Source organism: Carassius gibelio, chromosome B9 (genome assembly GCF_023724105.1).
Source record: "Carassius gibelio isolate Cgi1373 ecotype wild population from Czech Republic chromosome B9, carGib1.2-hapl.c, whole genome shotgun sequence".
Taxonomy (NCBI): domain Eukaryota; kingdom Metazoa; phylum Chordata; class Actinopteri; order Cypriniformes; family Cyprinidae; genus Carassius; species Carassius gibelio.
The window spans coordinates 22005859-22015460 of NC_068404.1; the positions used below are offsets into that span (position 1 = coordinate 22005859).

Consider the following 9602-nt stretch of genomic DNA (forward strand, 5'->3'; position numbering starts at 1 on the left):
TTGTGCAGTTTTAGATAAGTATTTTCATTCTGAGCCAGACTACAGCTCTGCTGAGCTAAGTATTTAGTTCACAGTAAGCTCAGCAAACAAAATATCTACAGCTATTAGTAGTAGTAAAGTAATATTACATTTATATTGTGTACGGGCTTTTATTTTGAAACGCTGGAGCACTGTTTCCGTGTTCATGCTGCTCTGGGTTTATCATAGACAGTAAATGGGTGAAGCCGGTTTAATGAACAGCTGATTTGAATTCTTCACGGAAAATCTTTCAATGTTATACGGTATTGAAGTGCTTTTAGCAGCATGACAGGACGGAGATATGAATGTTAAAGTCACGGAGTGAATGATGGCGTCAGGATGGCGGCAGCCTCGATCAGTTAGAGCTGCTTTACTCTTTAACACCATCATCATCCTCATCATCTTCATCAGCACCGGCGCACAGACGCACACCTGTGACCATAAAGTGCCCCTGCCAACAGAGGTCAGGTTCTCTTAATTGTCATGTTTTGTCTTCTGGTTCTCAAATATATTTAAGATTCTGCCGCCTTAATAACATGAAATATGTGACAATCTGCTAACGTATCCTTTATGTTCCACAGAAGAAAGAAAGTGACTTTAAGGTCAATAAATGGAGGCAGAATTTTTTATTTGGGTAAAACAGTTGCTTTAAAAGGCATTTTTCTAGAAGATTAAAGGGACAGTTAACCATAAAATGACAAATATCTCATAATTTGCTCACTTCTTCTGTACTACATAAATAAATTATATCGCAGTCCAAGCTCTTTTTTCTTCTTCTCCATGTTAAATGAAAATCATCCTTCACTGCTCAAATAGTCTATGAAATATTGTTTTACAATATTACTTTGCCAGTACTTATAATAATATCTGCTGTTTGCCATTCTAGGTCATACATAAAGTGTTTTTGAAGCCAGATCGATTGACCAAAAGAAGCACTGACCAGCAGTTAAAGATCCAAATAGAGTACGACTCCAGCTTGGATGGGTTAGTTATAATTTATTAGTTCATTAGATACAGTAATGACACATTGTCATCCATTGACTTAATATGTTTACTGCTCACACAGGTTAGATGAAGCCAAAAGCAGCCTTGTGAAGGTATTTTGATTTCTGTGGTCAAGGTTTTATCAGTATGTAAAGCTAAATTTTATTTGTTAAATATCGTATATGGGCTTTCACTTGTACATATGATGCATGCATTCACACATTATTGATCTCTTCTGCTTTGTTTCAAGGATGAGCTCCTCCCACAGGCTATTGATTATCTCCAGAAGGCCTTCAGGGTTCGTAGACAGTCAGGTCCAATATTACTGAGCAGGTAATTCTCTTCTCAGCTAGTATTGTCTGACATCAAATCCTCTTAAAATTGCACTCGGCCATGTCCTTCTGGACGCTTGGTGGATATTTAATCTCGTTAGTTTCTTTTTTGTAATCCCAATGATTTTTTTCTTAATGATTAGACAATGTGCAACCAATCAGTACCTTAGGAAAAGAGATGATCCACATCGCTACTGTCAGGGACCATGTGCAGACATCACCAAGTGTGGCCCAGTCGTTGTCCCTGAACAACATTTGCAGGTAGGTCCCCCTCATATTTTTTGGACAAAATCTATTTTCTTTCTTATTTTGTTTATTCCTTTTTTGTTGCAATGTATTTGCTGTATATAAACCATACAGATTATATAAATTCAACATTTTTTTTTTCATTTTGGTAGCTTAATATGAGCAATATTCCAGATATATATTTCATACTGATGTGAATTACTCAACCAAGCCTATTTATTTCACCCTTTGTTAATTCTGGAATCACTTGATTTCACCCTAAATTACATATAAGGAGCACTGTATGATAATTAAGGTGTCTTTTGATGTCTATTGATGTTTATATATTCAGTTCTGTGTTTGAAATATTGTTTTATCTGCATAAATATACAGAAGCACCATGCCTACTTAAAGATCCATTTTAAGTGGATTTTTTATGGATAAAATTAGTTCTAATTTTTCTAATTCTGACAAATATAAATATATTGCATGATCATTTTTAATTCATAGAATGAGGTTTCCTTTAGCAATGCAGGGTTTGCAGTGAGTCTGGCAAGTCCTGCGGCCCCGCTGGTCCTCCTGATGGTGAGGGGGTGGTGAGGGCTGATTTTGTGTTGTACGTGAGTGCGATGACCACAGAGCGCTGTGGACAAGAAAACATCGTAGCCTATGCAGCGTACTGCCAGCTGGAGTCTGAACTGGACAGGTAATCGAAAATACTTGAAATGGGAATATAGGTGATTTTAATTTGCTTTAGAGTATACTGTGGAAATAGCTGACAGTAACGGCAGAAATCTCTTAATGTAGGCCCATCGCTGGATATGCCAATCTGTGTCCCAATATGATCTCTACTCAAGCTCAGGAGTTTGAAGGGATGCTGTCCACAGTCAAACACGAGATCATACATGCCCTGGTAAAGACATGAAACTCTGCACATCCTCATGAGGAGAGCTTTAGAGTTTATCACTGTTGTTATCATATGTTCTGTATGTTTTAAGGGGTTTTCTGCAGGACTCTTTGCGTTTTTCCATGATGATGATGGGAAACCTTTGACACCACGTTCTGCAAGCGGTCTACCTGCATACAATGAAAGGTGATGGTTCTGTTTGGATTTTATTTCTGTTTTTGAAATATAATTTTAATAAGAAAAAGTTAATTTTATTCCTTTATCGTAAATTTGTGATAATTATATTGGATTATTAATACTGGTTAAAATAATTTTAGTAAAAAAAAAAAAGCATGTTCCCCTGTTATATGTATATAATGGACCTTTGTTGTTAAACTACGGTATATACATAGCACTGTGTTTATTTCTTTCTCTCTCTCTCTCTCCCTCAGTTTAGGGTTGTATCAATGGAGTGATAAAGTCATCAGAAGAGCGACTCGGCTGTGGGACATCCGTGGAGGCCACATGGTCAGACACACGGTCCATCTTCTGGCCACCCCACGTGTAGTTGTAAGTATTTATTTTTCTTTGAAAAGAACAGCATCTAAATAGAGGAACTTAGCAACATGAATTGCTTTGATGTTTTATCAGGAGGAAGCCAGGAGACATTTTAATTGCCCCATTCTAGAGGGCATGGAACTGGAGAACCAGGGAGGTGCTGGGACCGAGTTCAACCACTGGGAAAAACGTCTGTTAGAGGTCCTAAAACCAAATCTTCCCCGGTGGTGTTCATGAACACTTAACTACTTCAGTGTCAGTACTGTCAAAGTACAGTTTTTTTTTTAATTGCATTGAATTTAGCATGTTTTATTTTAACAGAATGAGGCAATGACTGGATCTCATACACAGAACAGAGTGTTTTCCAGAATTACTTTGGCCATAATGGAGGATACTGGGTAAGAGATGTATTGTTGCTCATGGCTAATGCAGGGTATTCACTTACTAAGGTGTAAACTTCTACATTTACAGGTATAGTTAGATTCTGTCTTCATTTACTCACCCTCATGTTCAAACTGTACGCTCTGTGAAACACAAAAGAGGATATTTTAAAGAATGTCGGTAACCAAATAATTTCGGTTCCCATTCACTGCCCACAGTAAGGACAAATAATACTATAGAACTCAATGGGACCAGAAACTTTTTAAGCATTCCTCTATATCTATGTATCTATATCTGTCTATCTATTTTGTGTATTTGTTTGTAATGTATACATATATATAATATAATATGAAAGAATTTGCATTTTTACCCACCCCTTAAGTGTAATTTAGTTATTTAAGTACTAGAATGCTAAGACTGTCCTATGATTAACTCCTCTCTGTGCTATTTTCTGTTTTAAGGTGGTACAGAGCCAATTATAGTATGGCAGAGAACTTGGAGTGGGGAAGAGGTTTGGGTTGCGACTTTGTGATGAAAAGCTGTAAATTTTGGATAGACCAACATCGCCATACGTAAGCTTTGGTGCATGAGATACGAAATAAAACTTTGTGTACACTTGTGTAAAACTTTGTTTTGTTGTTGTATTAAGTGGACAATGTACTTTTATTTGTTTTGGCAGATGCTTTTATCAAAATGCCATACGACTGCATTTAAAAAAAAAAACTGTTCATTTCATAAATTCATGTGTTCCCTAGGAATACAAACTCATGTTGCTAGTGGTACAGAAACAAATTAGATTGTGTGTTGTACATTTGTGGCAGTTCTTTATTTCAGATTGATTATTGTATCTCTTCCAGGGAAACTAGGAGTTTCATAGTCTTAAATATAGGTACAACATAGTGGTTAAGATTTGGGTCATTGATTGGACATCTGTTCCTAATGTGTTTGAAACAGGAGGCCAACCCTGAGCCCGTACTGTGATTCTGTGAGGAGCGCACCTCTGCAGCTCACCTGCAGGCAGGACCAGCTGGCAGTGGCCGTGTGCAACCTGCAGAAGTTTCCTCATGCGCTTCCTGCAGAGTATCAGGTAAGATCAGCAGAAATCCAGGTAAAAAAATCCTCTGTATCTTCCTTCAATTCTTATACATACTGTATTGTGAAAAGCAGTATACACATAAAATTGACTGGTTCTTTACAGATAAATACAAGATCACTGCCTTTATAGAAGGTTGATTTAATGTAATAAACCCTCTCCATCCTCTAGTACTTTGACCTTATCCCTGGTGTCCCTGAGGAAGATTTGCCAGCATACGGAGGGGCCGTAGAGATAGCAGACTACTGTGCTTTTAGCCAGGAGTTTAGTTGGCATGTAGGTGGGGAATACCAGCGCAGCTCATACTGCAGGATACAGGAGAACCAGCCAGGTGACATGCTATTCACTCACATCCTTTCCTCATTTAGAAGTAGAATGGAAGGTCTCCTTTGCTTATTCCTTCTTGTGGTGTTCAGTATTTTTTTTTTTTGCATGTAGTTGAGACTATTGGGATTTTGCTTTTTTTAGCCACATGGAGAAACTATGGGGTGGAACAGTATGGCCCGGGGTCAGTGTGTCTGTACCAGAAGTCACCATTTGTAATGGAGCAGTGCACCAAAAGAATGACCTACCCAGACTGGGGCAGTGGTTGCTATAAGGTAATAATGTAATGGTAGATCTCATGAGAGATGGGTATTATTGTGACATTATTACAATTCAAAGTAAGTTTTTATTTTATTTTTTATTTTTTTATAAACCGTAATAAAAGTGTATATTTAAAATGCTTTGTCTTTACTGGCACGTTTTAGTCATTTCTCTAAATGATAGTGTAAAAATATAAGTAAAAACTATTGTAAATAATTAAAAATGATGCTTTATGGTACCGAAACTGATTTGTGTTGCAGGTGTCTTGCACAGCCCAAGGGTTGTTGGTCTGGGTGCAGAATGAGTCCTATCCATGTGTTCGTACTGGTCAGGTGATCAACGTGAGCATACGAATGAATGGATGGGTCTACAGTGGACAGCTCATCTGCCCAACCTGCTCTGACTTCTGCAGTGTCTGCCCCCTCCCTCATGAGATCCCCCCTCAAAACACCACCAAGAGTGCCCACTTAGGTAAGTTACTAAATCACCACGTTTATGGCTTTAAGACTATACCACGAGTGGTTGCTTATTGGTGTTGTTTTTATATATACTGTATTTAAACATATAAAATTAGTGTTATTATTATTATTGATAATGCATATGTATGGATAATGTAGTAAATGAGTAAACATTGACAATTAAATATTCATATTAAATTAAAATAAGTATTTTTAATTTTGGTAAGGCAAGTTTATTTATATTGTACTAATTCTTACACAATGGTAATTAAACGTTTTTATAAAAATCATTCTATGAGATGCATAAAAATTACTATAAAAAGTTACAAAAAGAATAAACACATTACATTTAAATTAAAGAAATATAAAAATGTAAATTCAAATGTAATAAAACTGTTTACAAATATTAGGCTATTGTTTAAAAATAAAAATACAATTGACTGAAGCCACCAGTTTTGCTTGTCTGACATAAAATTATTGATAATTATTTATAAACATCAGTTGTGTTAAAATGTAAAATAGGGTGTTTGCCAAAAAAGGCTAATTTCCTTCATATTAAAATAATAATTTTCTTTTCTCAGATCCTTGTTCCAGGTCTTCTTGTTTGGTGGTGAGCTTATGGCAGCTCTTGTTAACACTTACTCCACTGCTGATCGGCTTCCTCCTTTGTGGCCGGGACTGAATTTGTTGATGGTTTATTGGGTGAAAAAGTAGTCTACACTTCCATAGTGTGGTCTGTGATCTGATAACTGTTCTCTCTTTGTGGCGGTGTGGCATGTAGGTGGGATTGAAAAGCCATTGATTGCACTCCTCCTTGCCTGGCTGTCAGGTGCCAGCGAGCTGTTGATCCAATGTGAAGCCATAGTCATGCAAGTTACGGTTATGTAGGTGCTAATTAATGTTCTCTTTGTCTCTCTGATGGACCTGTAGCATTTTGGGTCATGAAATAGGCATCTGGTTGAGAAGGATGAGAGATATTCTCTCTGGTCTTCTGCTCATGGTGCTTGGCTGTTGTTTTGGTAAAATGACTTGCTGGCAATGTTTTGATCAGTGTATATCAGGTCATGTGATTTTGCATGGAGAAGTGCAGGTGAGATCTCTGTAAAGGTCCGTGCAAGTGCTGATTGAAATTTTTTTTTTTAATAGAAATTTGAAAGTTGCTGTTGTACAAGATAACTCAGAATGGGTTTAAACGTGTGATTTTATTAATACAGAGATGAGTTCAGAAGTCTGAGATTACATTAAACATCTGGGATTTTTTAGTATTATTACAGGTAACGGTAAATAGAACATTTTTGGATTTTTAGATATTTCAAAAAACAAAACAAAAGAAAGATGTATAATGTAAATGAAGATAAAAATGTCTAGGTCCCTAAAAGTTGGCATTGATCATGGGTCTCTTTATACTGACAGTCAGATGTTCTTGCTTCCGTTGAAGCACAAGATGCTCTTTGTATCATTCTCAAGTCATGCTGGAGAACATACGTTTACACACTCTCAAGTTCAAGAGCAGCTCCAGTCAGTTATATTTTACTATCATTAAAATACCATTGTAGTTTTAATTTATATTTTGAATTAGTTTTTATTTTTTATGTTTTGTTTTAGTCTTCTTGCTGTGATCTGTGATTTTTTTTTTTTTTTTTTTCAGTATTAGTTTTTATTTTTATTATTATACTAAGTTTAACTAAATAAAAAATGAAGAATGTTAACTTGGCGACTAAATAAAATAAGTATTTTTCTATTAATTTGATTTCAAGTAACAACCTTTTTAGTTAACTATAATAACCCTGGCTCAACAACGGATGACAAACCAAATACTCAGAAATTAAAACATTTATTTTAATTTTTTATTGAAATGTTCACTCAGATTGTGTTGATATTATATAAATTCTAAGAGATTTTGTATTAAATAAAATTTTAATTAGTGGTCTCAAATGTGTGGACCTTGTTGTACATGTGAGATTTAGTTTATTGCAGTTATTTATTTGACAAAACTTTCATTCTGATTCGGTTTACCTTGAAATGTGTTGCCAGATTTCGGTCCTAAAGGGCTGTCCTACCAAGGCTCCAGATCTTTATAGACTTTGTTGTCTTATAACAATCAACTCCCTAAAAGCCCTTGAGAAAAGTGCTTTTTATAGACCTTTATATGAGATCAGATGACAGCAGCATTTTGATAAGTATCTTTTTTTTATGATCCTGTTATAGAATTTGTCATGGTGTCAATTCACTACATTAGCAAGGTACAATTAGTAGTGCTGACCTTTATTTTAAATAGAAAATCTGGCACAGATATGCCATTTAAAAAACTTTTGCAGGTGTTGCAAAAAAGAAGGTGTTGATTATTGTCCCGCTGAAGCCACATTGTAACTTGCTTTGTTAATGCATTCAAAATGTAGCCAATAATAAAAAAAAATGAAATTGGGGACAAATACCAAGGAGTTGCACTGTATATGTGATAGTTTAGAGACTAGATTGTTACTTGTGTTAGAGGACTAGTGAAGGTGTCTGTTATGTAATTTTCTGGTATTTTACTTGTTCTTTTTTATCTTATAATATTGAATGAGTAGAAGATTTTAACCCTTTGCTGTTCATAACTTCTTAGTATTACATTTTTTAGCTTCTTTTTGTTAGGTAATACAATGCTTTCACTTTAGGACACAGTATTAGTTGCTGAGAGACAAACATGGCAGCTTTAATTACAACATTAATTTAGAGCCTTTACGTATGGAATGTTGTGTAAATATGTTTCTATTGAAGTACTGACTGCTGATGTGTTTATTTTATTTTGCATTTTAAGCGTACTGTCTGATGAAGAGATTTATTGTTAAATATGGAGCAAATGAGATTCCAAATTTCATAGTGAAACACTAAAATATGGTGTGATTTATGGTATGAATTAATATTTACTGTATGTATGTGGAGTTGGAGTTTATATTCTGAAATGTTGGACTGAATGAGTCTTACCGTTTTAACTGAAGGAGTTTTGTACTCTCAATCAAACCTCAACTGAAATGCCTTTCCTTTCATGGTATTCACTCAAGGACAGCATGAGCATATCGTTTTAACAGTATGTCTGAACATAATTTTTTAGATTGAAAGCAAACTTTTGTGTTTTGCTCATAGGAGACCCTTTTCTTGAAAATTGTAAACATCACTGTGAGCATTGACACTTAGTAGCATTCAAACATTTACAAACATACATAATTTATGTAATTGTGCTTTTTCTGTTTATATATATATAAATATCACTGTTATACAACCTGTTTTCATTATTTGTGTTGTTGCTGCATAAATAGCAATTCTTTATAAATTGTAACCTTGTAATTTGACAATGCTTATATTTGAATGTCTCATGTTAAATCCTCATGACCTCTTGTGGTCTTGAACCATTTCAATTGAGATTATCTTGAAAATTACAGGATATTTGACAGTCTAATCAGATTGTTAATTTATCAGAAGAAATGTGATATTCTTTTTTGTTTGTCTTTTTTATGTCCCAATGTTGTGCAATGACTTGTACTGCTTAGACCAAACATTTCATTAGATGTCTGGGTGCCGTTTTCTTTATTTCACTTATTTTATTTATCTATTAATTAATTTAATAAATGATTTCTGAATGTTTCGGTTGGAAAATATAGTAATGTGTGGAATCAGACAAACCATCTCTTTTGATAAAAATTGGATTCTACAACTAGTAAAAATGCATATAAATGACTATATAAGAGAATAACATCCTACAGCCAGAAATTGAAAATGCCAAGCCATGAGACTGTTGTAAGAAGACCAAAGACAAGTCTATGCAGAACTAAAAATCTACCACATTATCACACATTAGTTTTTTTCTCCATGTTTTGTATTGTATATGGTACATCAGTGCTGTTTTAATGATACACAATTAAAAGAGATGTTAACAGTCATCCTGTTGAGACATAATTTGCATTGTTTTCAATTATTTCCCCAATAAAATCATTTATGCTTTATATGAATTATGACAATTTATTTTTTACTTTACCTTTTAAGTCAATGTTTGAAAGTGGTAAAATCCCATCTAAACATGATTTTACTTGTGTTAAAAGTGC

At 34.8% G+C, this 9602-nt stretch overlaps 1 protein-coding gene across 1 annotated transcript; it reads left to right on the forward strand.

Annotated features, from left to right (window-relative positions):
- Nucleotides 1-159: 159 nt before the first annotated feature.
- lmln (leishmanolysin-like (metallopeptidase M8 family)) lies at nucleotides 160-9509 on the forward strand. Its single transcript, XM_052565177.1, has 17 exons — nucleotides 160-481; nucleotides 905-1002; nucleotides 1085-1115; nucleotides 1253-1335; nucleotides 1478-1595; nucleotides 2087-2265; nucleotides 2367-2472; nucleotides 2558-2652; nucleotides 2898-3015; nucleotides 3097-3204; nucleotides 3325-3401; nucleotides 3846-3956; nucleotides 4339-4471; nucleotides 4649-4808; nucleotides 4946-5076; nucleotides 5323-5533; nucleotides 6102-9509. The coding sequence occupies exons 1-17, from the start codon at nucleotides 344-346 to the stop codon at nucleotides 6200-6202; spliced, it is 1998 nt and encodes a 665-aa protein (XP_052421137.1). The 5' UTR covers nucleotides 160-343; the 3' UTR covers nucleotides 6203-9509.
- The last annotated feature ends 93 nt before the right edge of the window (nucleotides 9510-9602 follow it).